Consider the following 17,128-nt stretch of genomic DNA (forward strand, 5'->3'; position numbering starts at 1 on the left):
AAATCTAGGCCAAAAGCACAGTGGTAATTCCAGCTGAAAGTGACCAAGGTATTGGACTATCGAGGTTGAGCTACCAACACGGTAAAGAATCCAACCTGCGCCGATAAAGCCTGTCGAGGGGTTCCTTGAGGACCCCGCCGAAATTCGCACGCTGAGTCATATCTCTTTTTTTCTGCCAGACAAAATGCGGAGAAATAGGTACAATGGGGTACTTCTCTAAAGCGTATAATTACTATGTAATCTAAGTTCTTTTTGTACTGAATAAGTACCTGTGAGTCATGCAGAATACACCCGTGGACCTACCTAAGTAGGTACTAAGTGACCTTTCCTCCTACTGAAACGTCTCGGATTCACTCATGATGAATTTTCCTACTGTAATAGCCCTAGAAATCCCTCCCCTACTATTGCAATGTTATCTGGATGAGTCGCTTTGTACAATAACTTTGGCATAGCCCTGGGGTGGTGCAAATGTTTGCCCATGCAGGTGGATATTCCTCTTTGCTCAGGGGTTGCCCCGCGCCTTCACTATCGTATGGTAGGTTATTTGTTTTCGGTTGTGGCTGGTCTCGCAGGTGACTGGAGATAGATGAGTCCATTCGTAGGCTGCAATCTTATGGTCAGTTATGCATAAACGAGGTGAGGATGTATAAGATCAGTTACCGGGTGGAATTGCCGTAGCCGTACGCCTGCCTTTTGTAAGATAGCTGCACTCTGTATATTCAAATCAGATTAACTAGGAGCCTCATAACAGACAGGCATTGACTTACATCATTATCCATGTTGTATCCTTGAGAGTAAACGACCTCCGAAATACCAACTTGGGCTATTTTGACAGTGCATGTCAAGCAAGGACATCTGCAATCCACAGTAAGATTTTCTCGTTGGCATAGTTTATTGAAGAATGAAGTGGACTTACGTATCGCAATAAAGGATCGCCCCCTCTCGAATCCGCTCCCGGCCTGCTTCCAGTAATGCGTTTTCTTCGGCGTGAAGGCAGAGACAGGTCGAGAGACCGGCTCCTCCCCCATCCCCGCGATTGCACCGTGGACCTATAATGGTTTCTAGTGAGCCAAATGAACAATACGGCCATTGGGTCATTCAGTTCTGGCCTGAATCGTACATCCACCTTGGTTGCAGTTCTGGAGATGCCGTGGTGTCCCATTATATCCTGTGCTGATGACACGACTCTCTCGAACGAGCACACATCCCACTCTTCTTTTCATGCAGTTGCTTCTTTGGGCGGCAAGAGAGGCCAGCTGCATGAAGTACTGGTCCCAGTTTGGCCTCAACCGTTGTTCGTCCGCCAGGTCGAGGGTTTTCAAAGCCGAATGTAGCTCTTCAAGGGACGACGAGGAGTTGAATAGGCGCAGTTGGGCTTTGTCGGTCAAGTATACTCGTCCAATATCCTTGTCGTAAAGATTATGGTCGTTCCACATAACGAACTTTTCAAGCTCAGGCGGATCGAGTTGTCTTCTCCAACATCTGTTTTGAGAGGTAAAGAAAAACTGTTAGGTTTCAGTTTTGCACCACATGTATCACCACGAACCTGTCGGCAAATCGTTTCCATCGGAGGCTAACAGGTGCGTCGACGCTCACGAGGAGGAAGAAGGGACGCAAGAGAAATCGATCTAGGGTAGTGGCATCTGCGATGTCTGTGGTAACCCAACGTTCTTGCCATCTTTTGGTCGCAAAGTCGAGTAGGGAGTCGGCATCTTGGAATGTAAGCTCTGACGACTTGGGGTCTTCTTTCTTTCTGATCTCCGACGCTTGCAGCCGCAGGTCATCCCCCGACTCGGTGATGTAGGATTGGGATTTGCCGGCAAGTTCAAGAAGTTGGAAACCTTGCTCAATCAGGTACTCAGCAATCGCATGTTTGCCAGCGCAAATGCCTTTTGACGTATATCCTCGTTAGTTGATCCGGTGTGGGATGAGAGATTGGTTTGCGACAATTATCTGCTGACCTCCACATAAGCCGATGAGCATTTTTAGGTGTTTAATAATTGTATCGTTGGAAAGAGGAGAAGAAAAGAAGAAAGAAGAGAAGAAGTGGGGCAGAGTAAACGGAAAGTCGCGACGCGACCTTATCGGGTTGATGTTATCGGCCTGACATGTTGCCCAGTTGGATATTGGGTAGCTCCTGGAGGTATAAGTACATACATAGATAGGTAGACTACACACAAGTACATGGCAACAAAATATAACTATCAGATAAGCTTAAGGACGTGCATTCGGCGCCTACAGCGCTAGACTGTGGGACGAACCTTGCGCCACTCATCATGTCTTGTCATGTGGGGAGCGAGTGGGAGTTGCGCGAGAAGCTTCGAGCTTTTGTTGACTCAACAATGAATTTTTTTCGCGTATCTCCATGATGTCCCGCATTCTAACTGGAGCTGATTCGCAAGCTCCGCGTTCTGTTATTCCGCCGTGGTAGGGGACCCTCGGGATCGTCACGGACCCTCAGCGTTGACAGATCCAGTTGGCGATACCGTTGTTGTGGCGGCATAATAGGGTTATATAGAGGCATCGGTCCCCATAGGCTACAATAGATAAGGATGGTATGAGGCGTATCCTCTCATTAGTGCGTGGCTTCTGTCGTTCAGAATGGGGAACGGAAAAGGGTAAGAGGTATCAAATGTCGCGGTTCAAGTGTCAAGAGTCTCAGTTGATTCCACCTCTCCAAAGCTTAAGCACGAGCTATGGTAACGCCGGTCTCAGAGATTTCTGGGACCCAAAGCTCTTGCAATTGGAGATAATAAGTGCAGAGAGGTCCCGAGGTCAGAGGTAGAGAGGTCAGGCGGATAGATAAGCCTTCCCAAGGTCACCCCCGCCCCTCTCGTGACATCAGACCGTTTGACCTCCTTCTAACATCTTTTGACACTTTTACACCTTGTTCCTCCCCTCTTAGCTGTCACGTCCGGATTCCCAAGTCTGCATTATTCGGGTTCATAATCAAGAGTCTTCTTCTCTTTCTTCCTTTTCCTCCAGGATGCAGTACGCACCGTTTGCTTCCGACATCGAATTACCTTTCTATACTTCACTGGCTTCCCATAAGATCAATCACGACAAACTAGATGACTCTGCCCGCCCCGTCCTGGGACTATACGAAATCCGTCCTTCTGATCCTGAGGCCGCATCATGTCGAATCCAAATTCATGGGAACGCCCTCACCAGTAGCGAGTAAGATAAAACGAGACGTTTTTAAAAGCCCTTCTAACAGCGACTTAGAGCCCCCGCTGGCTATTACAGAGCAGAGGGCATGATCAAAAATGTCAATACCGTTGAAGAATATCGAAACATGGATAGACCCCATCTGCTTCATCAAGCTGGACAAATGGTAGGGATAACCATCACTGGTTGCCTCGGAGAGTGGTATACATATACTAATGAAAAACTCCAAGATATGGGATGCTATCCACGACGGAACAATACTCTCATGCCCCTCCCTACTCTGCAGCTTTGTGATTGTATCTTTTGCGGACCTCAAAAAATACAAGTTCCACTACTGGTTTGCATTTCCGGCAATCCACTCAGATCCTCAATGGGTCCCCGTGCAACCAACAGATCAAGTATCCCAGTCCCACCAGGATCATGATATTGACAATTTGAAGGGGTCTCATTTATCTCCACATGAGAGCACTGCTTTAGTGGAAGCGGTGCAAACATGGTCATATATTGTGGATCATCGACAACGAGGTTTTTTTTTGGCTCGAAAATCCAGACTGCGTCCCGACGCATCCTCGGGCGATCCCCAGACAAAGAGCGCGCAACAAGACACATCAAATAGCAACTGGCAGATAGCGTCGCTTTCCGAATATGAAAATGGGTTTTTCAAGAATGTCGCTGATGAAGACTGTTATTTCTGTTTCTCAGACCCATCAAATTATGAACAGGCCCCAGGGTGGATGTTACGAAACCTGCTCGTTCTGATCAAGCAGCGATGGGGCATCGAACGGGTGCAATTGATACGCTATCGCGACGTGCACGCGAAGCGTGATCAGGGACGCAGTACAGTAATTCGGCTGGAGTCAAGTCCAAAACAAGAGCCTCAGACCCCGAAATCACTGCAAACCCGAGAGTCGTTGCCACTGCCAAAGGTAACCGGCTGGGAACGTAACTCGACAGGGAAATTGGCCGGGAGAATTGTCAATCTTACAGAGTACATGGATCCTAAGAGGTATGGCGTTAATTCGGAAATATCCAAAGTGAAGACTTGATCAAGGAAGCTTATTTCCCCCCTAAAGATTAGCAGATCAGTCCGTCGATCTCAACCTCAAACTTATCAAATGGCGGATCAGCCCAACGCTCGATCTTGAGAAAATAAAGCACACGAAATGCCTCTTGCTAGGAGCTGGTACATTGGGTAGCTACGTCTCCCGGAATCTGCTGGTATGTGGACGTCGACTTCCGCGCTCGAAAACAACTTGTTCTAATCACCGACTATATAGGGCTGGGGCGTGAAGAAGATCACTTTCGTCGACAATGGGACCGTTTCATTTTCTAACCCTGTTCGACAGCCACTATTCAATTTCCAAGATTGCTTGAACGGTGGCGCCCGAAAAGCACATCGAGCATCCGAAGCTCTAACAGAAATTTACCCAGGAGTAGAGACTACAGGTCATGCGCTTTCGGTACCCATGGCAGGCCATCCTATTGTGGACGAACGGGTGACAAGGGCCGATTTTGATCGTCTCCAAACACTGATTGATGGACATGATGCCATCTTCCTCCTCATGGATACCCGAGAATCACGGTGGCTACCCACTGTGATGGGGAAGGCGGCAGGAAAAATCGTGATGAATGCAGCCCTAGGGTTCGATTCCTTCGTGGTGATGCGCCATGGTATCACGGAGGATGAAAAGCCAGCTGAGCTTGGGTGCTATTTCTGCAACGATGTAGTAGCACCAGCTAATGTAAGATTATCCCAAGGAGGGACCTGCTTTATACAGAACTGACTGCGTGATAGTCTACCAAAGATCAAACTCTCGACCAGCAGTGTACGGTGACCCGCCCTGGAGTGGCTCCTATAGCCTCTGCACTTTTGGTGGAGCTTTTCGTTTCACTCCTTCAGCACCCCAAAGGCGCTGGCGCACCGGCCCCAATAGCCCGCAATACCGAGCGTGATGATCATCCCTTAGGCGCTGTGCCCCATCAAATACGAGGATTTCTCTCCAATTTCGAGAACCTGTCCGTCACCGGCAAAAGTTATCCGAGCTGCAGTGCATGCTCGGACAAGGTTGTCAGTGCATACCGCGAGCAAGGATGGGACTTCGTGCGAAGAGCCCTGAATGAACATGGCTATGTTGAAGAATTGAGTGGGCTAAAAGAGGTCAGTCAGAGCCTATAAAATAACCCAATCCCAAACTGACACATAGGAAGGTTCATGAGAAGGCGGAAGAAGCGCTAGCCGATATTGACTGGGATGAGGCATCTGACAATGAGGAGATTGAGATCCTTTAGACAGACGACATGGTTCGGCCCTTCGGCTACTCTGTAACCTGCCGGCATGTAAGTCCGAAATAGCTTTGATCTCACGATTTTCTCTCCAAGCCAACGAAAAAGGCCTCCTTGGATTCCTGCCAATTGCCTTAGTCGGGGAGTGTGTATCAATTGGATGAGGGAAATCATACACTGCGAGATGATTCGGGTTTTAGGCGATGAACCCTTTTGAATAATTCTTTCAGCTGCTGCTCCAGTTCTTTGTCTTCGGCGCCTTGGTAGAATTTGCAGACGAAATGACCGCCTGCCTTCAAAACATCCGAACTGAATCGTAGAGCCGCGTGGCAGAGATCCTGCGTGGAAAGTTAGCAGGGGGTTCACATTTATCAACGGAGCAATGATTTTCATACCATGCTTCCAGCATGATCTCTGAAACTGACACCGCTGGTGTTCATCATCCTGTTATAAGGAGCACTTAGACTTCGTTTCCAGAAACCGGAGGTCTGGTACCAGGGAGCAGACATATCGCTAAGAACCACATCTACCGTTCTTTCAAGTATTTTATCGCCCCTCATATCCCCCTTCTCGGCCTCCGTGGTGCGTTCAGTATCCGAATTCGGCTCCAATGGACTGATACTGGAATCGTCCAGGAAGCCGGATTGGCGCGGCCTGCCTCTGTCTGGATTGCGGAGAAAGTCTCGAATGTATGTTTGAATCTCGGGTGCGAGGAAATTCCCTTGGATTGTAGACACCCCTTTCGGTGGTTGGGCTGGGATGATATCGACACCGAGGACACGACCATGCGGCTGAGTACGGCTTGCAGCAACCTTTTCTGGCAGTTAATTGCGGTCCATCTGACAGCAAAGGGGAGAGGGATAAGTAAAAGGCAAAAGAAGAATGGTCGACACACCTGTGACCATGACCCTGGAGCATAGCCCTAAATGTTTGGAATTAAACAATGACCCAAGTTTAGGTTGAACGACTAGCATACCAAGTCAACAACTGTCTGCCCGCCCTTGAAGATTCGATATTTCTCATCAATCTAACCGCAGGCACCAGTCTGTCAGATCAATCCAGGGAAATAGAGTAATGCCGGGGCTGGATTACCTGCAGCAATTTGAAAGCAGCGCGACTTTTCAGCCCTTGGACAGCTGCCTCTCTAGTGAACTGATCCTTTTGCTGCCGGGCTTGCCAGCGTTTGGATGATGCATGTCTTGCCTGGACAGTTACTTGCTTATAGCAGGCATTCCGCCAAAATCGAATTGGATGTAAAGCGAACATAATACGAATTGAATAATATCAGGGGAGATACTTGCAGTCCCTTGAGAGGAGAAGCTTTTTATTTTCTGCCGGCAAAACAGAAAGCACCGCTGAACCCTCAAAGTCGGACAGCTCTTATCATATTCACTAGGTGACTACATGCCTATACATGTACATTTATATATTTGGTCCACCGTGTAGAGTCTGTGCCACTAAAAATGAATTGCCGGATCTTTTGATAAATCCTATTAGAATCGTCTGCGGTCTTTTTTCAAGGGAGAAAATCCCATGGGTGCTGCCCCAAGCCCGAGCGCCCGTGGTAGACTAGTGGTACTAGGTTGTGTTTTACTCCCCAGCGTTGAAGTCCGTCCATTTCCTATTGCAAGATTTCTCCCAAATTTCTTGCTGGGCAGAAGCTCTTCTTCCTCCTCATCCTCGAACAAACTTCGATCCCGCTGACCGCCAAGTTTGCGTTTTTTGGGCTTGGCCTGTTCATGCTGAAACTGCTCATGTAATTCATCGGTTTCAGTGGGTGGCACTCTGCGATCTAATCGATGCGCTGGTTTTTTGACCTCATTTTCCGGCGGTGATACTGGCATTGTGTTATCACGTGCTTTTGGTTTGGTGAATTTCGTGATTGGAATGCGGTCTTCTGTTGGAGATAGTTGGCGCCGGAGAGCAGAACCGATACGTTTTGGTTCACCAAAGGTGCTCGGCTTGCCGAGTAGACCATGAGGAGTGTCGACATCTCCAAGAATATCGTCCTCGTCTGCAACTGAGCTCATTGGCGAATCGGAAGGTGCCCCTGTGCGGTTTAAGAATGGAGTGATGGAAAACGCCGACTTGTCACCAGGCATGGCCGAATCCTTCTTCAATTTCTCTTGAACACGCACAGCCCCAGGGGTCGCAATCGTCACACCGGCATGGCCACTCGGGCCAGGGCGCTGAAGTGGGACTGTTCGGGAACTGGCTTCGGAGTTATTTACTGCCTGTGATTTGAGGCTGCGTCCGTGCTGGATTTCAATCTGGGCTTCCTGGAGCTTGTCCTTGGTTGACAGTAATTGCTGTTTGAGCGAATCAATCTTTGCTTCAAACGTCGCCCGCTGATTAGCCCATGCTGAGTTCTGATTGTGGTTGTCCCGTTCCTGCTGCTGTTTGGCTCGTAACTCTCCCGCTAGCTCACTCCGTAACCCTTCAACTCGAGCAGAAAGCTGGGTGATCTCTGTCATTTGCTGTGATGCCTTGGCCTGAGTACGTTCATGGGCATGTTTTTCATCGCCGAGTTGAAGCTCCAGAGAGTTTATCTGCCGTTCCATCTCATGTTTCTCGGCAATGATGGTTTGATATGATGCATTTTGCGCTCTGAACCGCTCCAGCTCTGACTGCAGAGTTGACAGATCTCTGGAGAGATGGAGTTTCTCAGCAAGGACAGTATTGTAACTGGTCGAATTATTCTTCTGGGCCGACAGTTCTTCCTGCTACTGTCAACATAACGGACTATGCATATAGTCACCAGGTTGAGTTAAGACTTACTTTAAGTCGGTTAATCTCACTCGACGATGCCTGTGCTTGAAGCTCCAAATGATCAATTTCCTGGCAAGCCTCCCGAAGTTGAGCACATGCCTCTGAATCAGCACGTGTGAATCCTGAAAGATGCGCATTTGCTTCGTCCAACTGCGACCGGAGAGCTTCGTTCTCGAATTTCAAGAGCAAGAGCTCCATGCGTCGTACGCGATCCTTCTCGCCATCGAGAAGACGACCAGAATCTGAAAGAGTCTTCTCATACTCCTTCTCCAGACGCATAGTCCTCATGGACATCTCAAACTGCATGGTTCATTTAGCATCTTGAGCATATCCCATCAAGCTAGGGAAGTCACATACATCTGAAGCGGATGCTTCTTCGGCCATTGCCATGACGACAATATTCAGAGAAGGACAGGAGCTTTTCGATATTGAAAAAATAGAAAGAAAGGCTATAGATTAAATAATGTCTGTCCAGAAGGAAAGGAATACCTAGGTAAGATATGTGGTGTTTATATCCAATGCTTGTTCCAAGTATGATATAAATCGTCGCGGAGACGCGCCGGTGTTTTGGCGGGCTTGGAACCCCGAAGATATTAAGTAAGCCAATGTGCCCGCCCGATTACGTTGATAGTGGACACCTGGACTTTATCACTCAACGTGTTCAAACGTCTTCAATTACAACCGATTGATAGTTCTTCAATCAATTGAAGCTTATAACTAACCTCCTTGAAGCTGTCCAGCTCCTTGTCATGCTAAAATGAAGCTTTGGGCGGGCCTTTTTCTCCTTCTCTCGTTCGTGTCTGGTGTCTTGTCTGCGAGCTCAACACAGGACAAGTTTGCAACATACCAATCCCTGTCTCGTTCGGGGCCTGTTGATCTAGACAGTGCATCATATGAAGACCTCACCTCTACACCTCGAGATTACTATGCTGCGGTTATTCTGACTGCCACGGATCCTCGCTTTGGCTGCCTCCTATGCCGCGACTTCGAATCTGAATGGGACCTGATCGCCCGAAGCTGGACCAAGGGCCCCAAGCCTGATGAGCTCAAGGTTGTTTTTGGAACACTCGACTTTGATAATGGCAAGGCAGTTTTCCAAAAGGTAGGGGGTTTTTACTCGAGACTGAGCTATTTGACATACAACTAACCTAAGCAGCTCATGCTTCAAACTGCACCCGTAATCCTTGTCTTCCCTCCTACCATTGGTCCTTTTGCCAAGGTTGAAGGGAACCCCCTTCGGTTTGATTTCACTGGGTATGTTTTTCTATCAACGCTCTTGCGCCCGGCCCCTATCTCAACTAACATCTGAATCCCAAATAGCCCGATCTCAGCCGACCAGGTCTACTCTTGGATTGGACGTCATTTGCCCGAAGGCCCCAAGCCTGAACTAGTTCGACCCATCAACTACATGCGGATAGTATCAGTGACCACAATTCTGATGGCGGTTGTGACTGCGACTACAGTCCTTTCTCCCTACTTGCTGCCAATTGTCCAGAACCGAAACCTTTGGGCTGCAGTCAGCCTCATCGCAATTCTTCTGTTCACAAGTGGTCAAATGTTCAACCATATCCGAAAGGTCCCATATGTTGCTGGTGATGGCAAAGGTGGCATTAGCTATTTTGCCGGTGGGTTCCAGAACCAGTTCGGGATGGAGACTCAGATTGTGGCTGCCATCTGTAAGTGATAATTGCGAGGCTCATTGATTCTGGGCGTCGTTTCCATGCCGACTTCCTAGGTTAACATTTTGCTCACACAGACGCTGTTCTCTCCTTTGCAACGATCGCACTCGCACTGAAGGTTCCCCGGATGGAAGACGTCAAGGGTCAACAGCTGGCTGTCTTGATCTGGGCAACTGTTCTTTTCGCAACATACAGCTTCCTTCTCAGTGTCTTCAAAACCAAGAATGGTGGCTATCCATTCTATCTGCCTCCGTTCTAGAGCGTTCAAGAGCCTACTTGACCAACAGCCTGAAAACAGCACCTGGAAACATAGTGATTTTACAAGCGATCATTGACATCCCAGTGGCTAGATATCCCTAGGGCTTCCTGTACATGATGACCAACAGAAGTTGACATCCATGGGTGGATCAGGGCCACTTGGAGGAAACACGGTGCTTTGCGGATTTTGACCCATAGTGCCTCTTTCCCTTTGCCATGAAAATTTTGCATACCAAAGATCACAGAAGGTTCTTTTAGTTCTTTTAGAAGGGATTTCACAATTAGCCTGTAGCCATAGTTACTTAACCATACCTAGCCAAGCAACTGGAAGGAGGAGGCTCTAAGTGGAATTCAAAGTAGATTAAAGTAGATTTAGATATATTTAGATATACTGTATTGCTTTTATATAGATATTCTATGAATTCAAAGTAGTTTTTGATTTCACATGGTAGATATCTCCTGTTCTTCAAAAAGCCCAAGTTAAAAAAGACAACTTCCCTAGATTAGGCCCCACCAAGGGTGTCCACACCATTTACCCTTTAACAACACCCTCCCATATGAACCCTACACCATACATACAGCTCCGGAGGTCAGCCTGAAGTCTTGTCTGTTGAGCATACTTTGTTGCACTGTCATAGCTGGGTCCAATCGCGGGCATGGCAAAACCTGACGATGCCCGTATGGGCAGAATTCTGGCGTCGTCAGCCACGGGCACAAGCTTTTTGATCTTGATTCAATTAGCGTCCAGGATCTTTACCTTTGCCTCAAACCAATTGATCTTACGTACCCTTTCACCGGTCGTACTGGGAATAGCAGCACAACTGGAGCTCTTCCAGGTTTCGATACTGTATTTCTCGAGGGAGAGTATTCGGATGGCTATCCAACGGCAGCCTATTCCGTCTACGCCTGACAATAAACAGCCTTCCTTGCAATCAGATACAGCAGCGGCAGATTCGCAGTCCGTGGCGTCTCAAGCAGTGGTGAACGTGTCCTACTTGAGCCTCGCCCTTGGAATTCCTTCCAGTCTTATGTTCACTATGCTCTACCAGCGCTTTGTCCCAGAGGAAGCAGCAAACACCGCCTTCTTTTATCACAGTGTGCTCTTGATCGGGGCTGCATCTCTCATGGAACTCAGCACCGAGCCCTTTTTCTCGGTAGTGCAGCAACATATGCTTTATGAAAAACGCGCTGCCGTTGAGATGCCAGCGGCATTTCTGAGGAGTGCGGTGACATCATTCGCCTTTATATATGCTTCTCAAGTCAACTACGACCTTGGTGTGCTACCATTTGCTCTTGGTCACCTCAGTTACTCTCTGGCCCTCGTTTGTGGCTACTCGCTGGCCCTACCCAGAGGGGCCAATACGACCCGGTTCTCTTTCTTACTGACGCGTATACAAACCAGGTAAGACCTACCCTATCTCGTTCAGGCTACAGCACGAAGAACAACACGGTAACAATTTATAGGGACCCCTCCAACTACTTTCTGGGACGGTTCTCACGGCAGTTAACGTCGCTTGCTGCGAATGTCTTTCTCCAATCTCTAGTGAAGCATTTGCTCACGCAGGGCGACACTATGATGCTCGCAGCCCTGTCAGGGCTAGAAGACCAGGGCATATATTCTCTCGCGTCAAACTATGGCGGGCTCGTCGCACGGATTATCTTCCAACCGCTGGAGGAGAGCAGTCGGAACCTATTCTCAGCCTTGCTGAGCCCCGACGAGGATGAGAAGCTGAAGAATATCAAGGTCCGCACTGCCAGAGATCACCTCGTAGATATTCTACGCGCGTACCAGTTGTTGTCAATCCTGATATTTCCATTGGGTCCAATGATGGTCCCTCAATTGTTGCATATATTGGGAGGCCGTCAGTGGGCTTCCCCTAAAATCGGAGACCTGCTCTCCGTCTACTGCTACTACATTCCATTTTTGGCACTAAATGGGATCACCGAAGCGTTTGTGTCATCTGCAGCAAGTTCGCAACAGATACGGAAGCAAACGGCGTGGATGGGTGTCTTCTCTGCCTGTTATGCCTTGGCGGCCTATATGTTCCTAGAAATAGGAAACTTGGGTGCGTATGGATTGGTCCTGGCCAACATTGTGAATATGGCGGTTCGAACCTTTTGGAGTTACAGTTTTATCAAATCGTACCTCCATCGGAACGGATGTAGCCTGTACACGAGTGAAGTGGCCATTCGACCTGCTAGCTTCATTTTGTGTGCTTTGGCGAGCTTCTTCTTGGGCCGCGGATTTGGCCTAAAATTGGGATTCTTCAAAGCATGCGCCTTCAGTGGCAGCTATGCTCTCCTTATGTGAGTGCTGATCTGATCTGATTTTGATTTGGTCTCAACGCCTAACCGAAAAAAATAATAGAGTCTATGTAGAAAGGGTATACTTGATGGGTCAACTGACAAGGCTTCGGCAAATGTTATCCTCCAGATCCTCCAGCAAAGATATCAAGTCGGAATGAACCCAATTAATCGTCAAATGTGATCTTTGTCGCTGTCTTGTCCATATCAACGTCCTTATAAAAGGCACCGTACACGTCGTGCTGCTTCTTCTTGACAGTTGTGCCAAACTTCAACAGATCCTCTGGCACATCTTGATTAGCTGCCTTGAGAACATTGATCAATCTATTCATAATCAGCATTGCCCCGACGATTTCTATCAAGCGTATTAGAATAGGAATAACATACCCGCCAGACAGTCCCTTGTCATTTTCAGTAAACATAGTGATAGCAAGGCCGTCAGCCCCAGCACGTCCGGTTCTTCCAATCCGGTGCACATAGTCCTCAACAGTAAGAGGGAAGGTGACATTAATCACCAGTTTCACGTTCGGGATATCAAGCCCACGCGCCGCGACATCGGTTGCGATAAGAACGGTAGCATTGCCTTTCTTGAAAGCATCAAGATTTCGGAATCTGTCTGATTGGTTCAAATCACCGTGAATACCGGCGACTGCGAATCCCTTGTTTCTGATGAGATTCTCAATACGCATCGCCTCCTTCTTGTAGAGGCAGAAAACCAGGACTTTCTCGGGGGATTTTTGACCTCGCTGGGATTTAGTGAGCAGTTGCACGAGTCGGCCCTCCTTTTCTCGGCCATCAACAACCTCGACGACTTGCTTGATCCTTGTGTTGGCTCGGGGATCCGCAGATGGGTCTCCGCCAATGGTAACAGTTACCGGGGTCTTCATGAAGGTTGCTGCGAGATCTCGGACTGACCGCGGCCATGTTGCCGTAAACATAACAGTCTGTCTCCTGGAGACGGGCATTGGCTTGAGGATGTCCTTGATATCCTGCTCAAATCCTTTGTCAAGCATGCGATCTGCCTCATCCAGGACGAGGTAGTTGACCTTTCCAAGATCAATCGAACCATCATTCTGGAGATCCTTGAGGCGGCCAGGGGTGGCAACCACAATGGCGGCCTTTTGAAGAGCACGACGCTGCTCATCTTTACCCACACCTCCGTAAATGCATGTCACCTGGGTCTTCTCGTGGTGGCCGAATTTAACAAGCTGGTCATAGATCTGCATTGCAAGTTCTCGTGTGGGTGAAATAATCACTGCCTTGGGCTGACAAGGCTTACTTGACTTGGAGTCAATCAATTTCTTGAGACACGGCAAGCCAAAACCGAGGGTCTTGCCACTTCCAGTCTCTGCGATACCAATCACATCACGGCCAGCAAAAAGAAGCGGCCAGGTAGTGGATTGAATCGGTGTTGGCGCAGGGAAAGACTTCAATTGGGTGTACAGACCAACATCACATTCAGGCAGGTGATCAAACGAGAGGATTGGGCGGAATTGAGAGGCGTCGGGCGAGGAGGGATCAGAGATTTTAATGACATTCTTGGTCAAAAAACTGTCGATTTCTGACTGAGGGATTTCAGATAGAGCAGACGCATCAGAATAAGACACAGTCTTCTCATCTCCATTTTCCTGCTTATCTTTAGAAGCTTTTGCGGGCTTCTCGGACTTGGACTTTTTCTTCGGTCGCTGCTCAGTTGGCTCAAGATGGCTTCGCTTACCCATGATGAGTTGTCTAGAAAGAAGATATAACAAAATTTTATCGTAATCAAAAGATGAAGGGCACGAGACTGAATCCTCTGAATAGTTCCAGCAGAAAAGCAGGAAGGGAAAAAAAAAAAAAGAAAAATGAGAAAGCAATAGTGTATTGCCATTTATTTCCGCCTTTGCTGGCTTACCGCCTCGTAACGCCTACAACATAGTATCTACGGAGTACATATAAATACATACATTCATTGCCTTGTCCAGGTGAAGTGATAGCGCAAATTGCAGACTGCTCATAAGTGCATAAGTGAGAGGATCGTAGCGAAAAATTACTGCTTATATGCTCTGTAAGAGTACTAAATAGGAAAGAACGAACATGTGTCCAAGGTAAGAAGACCGTAACTGAGATTGATCATGGCGTAACTTGAGTAGCATACTAGTAAAAGTACACATGAATATGAGTAAGAAGAGCTCTGAGCGCACGTGGAAATATTCAAAGCTAGTACAAAGCTGGGCGAAAATATTCCTCACTTTGCCTGTATTTACTCAATGCTGTAGGAGTCAATGATATTGGCAAGGCGAGAGGCTTCATCCGAGTAATTGATTGCCTGGGAGGATGAGACCTGATATCGCACACTGGATGGCACAATTAGCATGAGATTCACATCATTAAGATTATCGTTATTCCATCATTCTTACCGCTGCTGGTCACCGAAGTTGTCCACATTGGCTTTGCACCTGAAGCTCCAGGTCTGGCAGTTGGCGCCCTGGAAGACTTCACCAAAAGCACTAGGGTCGTCTTCGCGGAGTTGCATTAGTTCATCGGCAGGTTTGCCCATGATGTTTCTCCCAGTCTCATCAAAACAGCTGAGCCAAAGCTGGCCAGTATGGTCACTGACACTAATAGGCATGACGTAGCGGTACTCCGGCTTGGGGTGGGTCTTGTCGCACTTTTCGCACCGCCACTGTCCTGGATCAAGTTCCGTTACCTTCTTGTTGCAGTTCTCAGAAAGGCAGGCAGGATAGCACCAGGTGGAATCCTGCTTGATGTAGGTCACAGTTGCCTTCAGAGAGAAGTAATCGGGAGTCTCAGACATGCCAAGCTGCTCCTCTCGAACTTGCGCAACGGTTTTGAAACGATCCATTTTGGCCGTGGAGTTGGTCGCATTTGACAATGAAGCGTGGGATGTAAAGTTCTCCGACCTGCCTTGAGCATCATACCAACCTCTAAGTCGGTGAGCCTCCCCAATATCCGGGTCAACAGTCATTGAGCCCGAACTCAGAAGACTCAGACTTCTTCCGCCAAAGTCAGAAACCTTGACTCCCTTGAATGCCACAACTGACTCGGGTGCCACACTAAAATTGTTTGCAGATGCACCCCAAATTGTCAAGCGGACAGAAAATCCTGTGTTATCGACCAGCGTAAGCTCACGTTTGTCATAAGGTTTGCCGGTGCTCTTTGATGTAATCTGCGAGGTCTCCCCGACATCCTTCAGCACGCCAATGACATCAATGGTTGTGTCTTTTTCAACAGTCTGCAAATCAGCAACAGTGGTGAAATTGAATCGAATCTGAGGGACATCATTTTGCTCCTCGGCCTGTCATAAAATGTGAGCGACGCATCTGGTTTATGAAGAAAGAATCGTTACCTTCTCAACAATGGTATCTCTCTCAAATGTAAGTTCATAATCGTTGTTGAGATTCGTGAACTGTTTCTTGGCAATTTGGACCCGACAGGGACTCGAAATGTAGTAAACACTGCCCTCCTGGAAGAGTTCGTAGAGCATATCACACTGTTCGTTGAAACCGGTTGCACGAATTTCACCACTGTCGTCCAGTAAATTCACACTGAACAGCTTACCTTCACCGTTCTTGTTGTGCCATGTTTTGATGTTGGACTTGCTCGTGCATCGCGCTTTCATCGTCCATTTGTTGGAATAGGGAGAGATGGCTTCAATCGGATAGATTGTGGCATGGGCAGAAGAAGAAGACATAGGGGCAGACATTGGCTGGGCTCGCCTGTTTTGCTGAGCATGTGCACCTTCCATCTTGGAGCCATAAAACCCATTGCCGGATATTGTCGTTGGTTGACCCACTTCCCCTTCCTCGGGTTTGGCTTCAAGTGGTTTGGGTTCACCGATTTTGTCAGCCTCGCCTAGTTCCTTTAGAACTTCAAGGTCCAAGATGATGAGGATTCTATGATGATTAGCACAGTCAAATTGCGAAGAATTTCCTCACATACTTCTTGCCCTTGACGGAGTTTGATTGAAATGACTTGAGTCGCACAAAAGAGCCCTTCCGCAGAGACCCATCTGTCACCACTGAATTGGCTTCTTCCAACGGTCAGTAAGCCCTGAGGTGTTACAAAGAGTCCCGAAAGGACAACACATACGAGTAGCAAGCATGGTTTGAACATAGTTTTCAATATCACTGAAAACAGCTCGGTAACGTTCTGGTTGGTTCGGCTGAGCTGGCAATGCCTTGATCTGAACGCATTGAACAATCGGCTCTCGTACTTGGGGTTTGGTTTCATCAAAGATAGCACTGTTGAACATAGATTAACATATGTACTGCCAAGTTTATGTATCGAATGGATATAAACCTTAGAGCCCCAATAGTGACTTGGGATGCTGCCTCGGAAGCCATGATATGATGACTTCAGATATCAATAGTTGACACAGTCGGGAAAGAAGTCTTGGGAAAATAAATAGAGGCAGAAGAAGAAGGAGGAGGAGAAGAAGAAGAAGAAGAAGCAAAGCAAAGCAAAGAGGACTTAACAGAGCCAAATCAAGTTGCAAAGTGGTAGGACAAGGAGGAACGCGTGTTGAGAAAAATAACGCGTTAAGTGGCACCCGTGCCCCCACCACATGACTTACTGCCTCAGGACAATATTGATAACAGCACGTGCAGGCGGTGAGGAAAGAGCAACCCCACGCAATCGTAGCTTTGGCTTTGATCTGCGGTATC

The 17,128-nt window shown here is 47.9% G+C and overlaps 8 protein-coding genes across 8 annotated transcripts; 3 read left to right on the plus strand and 5 right to left on the minus strand.

Annotated features, from left to right (window-relative positions):
- Window positions 1–4: 4 nt before the first annotated feature.
- Window positions 5–1,983, minus strand: N7525_007718 (deoxycytidine monophosphate deaminase; the record flags this gene model as incomplete). Its single annotated transcript, XM_002568123.2, has 7 exons — window positions 5–70; window positions 661–711; window positions 768–855; window positions 917–1,049; window positions 1,121–1,482; window positions 1,547–1,889; window positions 1,962–1,983. The coding sequence occupies 7 exons, from the start codon at window positions 1,981–1,983 to the stop codon at window positions 5–7; spliced, it is 1,065 nt and encodes a 354-aa protein (XP_002568169.2).
- A 1,003-nt stretch (window positions 1,984–2,986) lies between these two features.
- On the plus strand, window positions 2,987–5,457 carry N7525_007719 (putative autophagy ubiquitin-activating enzyme ApgG; the record flags this gene model as incomplete). The annotated part of the gene is made up of 7 exons (XM_061214187.1): window positions 2,987–3,177; window positions 3,226–3,334; window positions 3,399–4,174; window positions 4,242–4,386; window positions 4,446–4,910; window positions 4,964–5,326; window positions 5,377–5,457. The coding sequence occupies 7 exons, from the start codon at window positions 2,987–2,989 to the stop codon at window positions 5,455–5,457; spliced, it is 2,130 nt and encodes a 709-aa protein (XP_061068618.1).
- A 164-nt stretch (window positions 5,458–5,621) lies between these two features.
- N7525_007720 (uncharacterized protein) lies at window positions 5,622–6,356 on the minus strand (the record flags this gene model as incomplete). Its single annotated transcript, XM_061214188.1, has 3 exons — window positions 5,622–5,789; window positions 5,847–6,268; window positions 6,347–6,356. The coding sequence occupies 3 exons, from the start codon at window positions 6,354–6,356 to the stop codon at window positions 5,622–5,624; spliced, it is 600 nt and encodes a 199-aa protein (XP_061068619.1).
- A 588-nt stretch (window positions 6,357–6,944) lies between these two features.
- N7525_007721 (uncharacterized protein) lies at window positions 6,945–8,610 on the minus strand (the record flags this gene model as incomplete). Its single annotated transcript, XM_002568126.1, has 3 exons — window positions 6,945–8,171; window positions 8,230–8,520; window positions 8,578–8,610. 3 exons carry the CDS (start codon window positions 8,608–8,610, stop codon window positions 6,945–6,947), a joined length of 1,551 nt encoding a protein of 516 aa, XP_002568172.1.
- Window positions 8,611–8,977: 367 nt separating this feature from the next.
- Window positions 8,978–10,158, plus strand: N7525_007722 (OST3/OST6 family protein; the record flags this gene model as incomplete). The annotated part of the gene is made up of 4 exons (XM_002568127.1): window positions 8,978–9,322; window positions 9,377–9,474; window positions 9,541–9,896; window positions 9,977–10,158. The coding sequence occupies 4 exons, from the start codon at window positions 8,978–8,980 to the stop codon at window positions 10,156–10,158; spliced, it is 981 nt and encodes a 326-aa protein (XP_002568173.1).
- Window positions 10,159–10,813: 655 nt separating this feature from the next.
- N7525_007723 (oligosaccharide translocation protein RFT1) lies at window positions 10,814–12,468 on the plus strand (the record flags this gene model as incomplete). Its single annotated transcript, XM_002568128.1, has 2 exons — window positions 10,814–11,559; window positions 11,622–12,468. The coding sequence occupies 2 exons, from the start codon at window positions 10,814–10,816 to the stop codon at window positions 12,466–12,468; spliced, it is 1,593 nt and encodes a 530-aa protein (XP_002568174.1).
- A 160-nt stretch (window positions 12,469–12,628) lies between these two features.
- Window positions 12,629–14,182, minus strand: dbp3 (RNA-dependent ATPase DBP3; the record flags this gene model as incomplete). Its single annotated transcript, XM_002568129.1, has 2 exons — window positions 12,629–12,785; window positions 12,849–14,182. 2 exons carry the CDS (start codon window positions 14,180–14,182, stop codon window positions 12,629–12,631), a joined length of 1,491 nt encoding a protein of 496 aa, XP_002568175.1.
- Window positions 14,183–14,703: 521 nt separating this feature from the next.
- Window positions 14,704–16,807, minus strand: N7525_007725 (replication factor A subunit protein RFA1; the record flags this gene model as incomplete). Its single annotated transcript, XM_061214189.1, has 6 exons — window positions 14,704–14,797; window positions 14,861–15,759; window positions 15,811–16,357; window positions 16,404–16,494; window positions 16,554–16,705; window positions 16,764–16,807. 6 exons carry the CDS (start codon window positions 16,805–16,807, stop codon window positions 14,704–14,706), a joined length of 1,827 nt encoding a protein of 608 aa, XP_061068620.1.
- Between the last annotated feature and the right edge of the window lie 321 nt (window positions 16,808–17,128).

This window comes from Penicillium rubens, assembly GCF_028828025.1.
Source record: "Penicillium rubens strain IBT 27055 chromosome Unknown utg000003l_segment0_segment0, whole genome shotgun sequence".
NCBI lineage: Eukaryota > Fungi > Ascomycota > Eurotiomycetes > Eurotiales > Aspergillaceae > Penicillium > Penicillium rubens.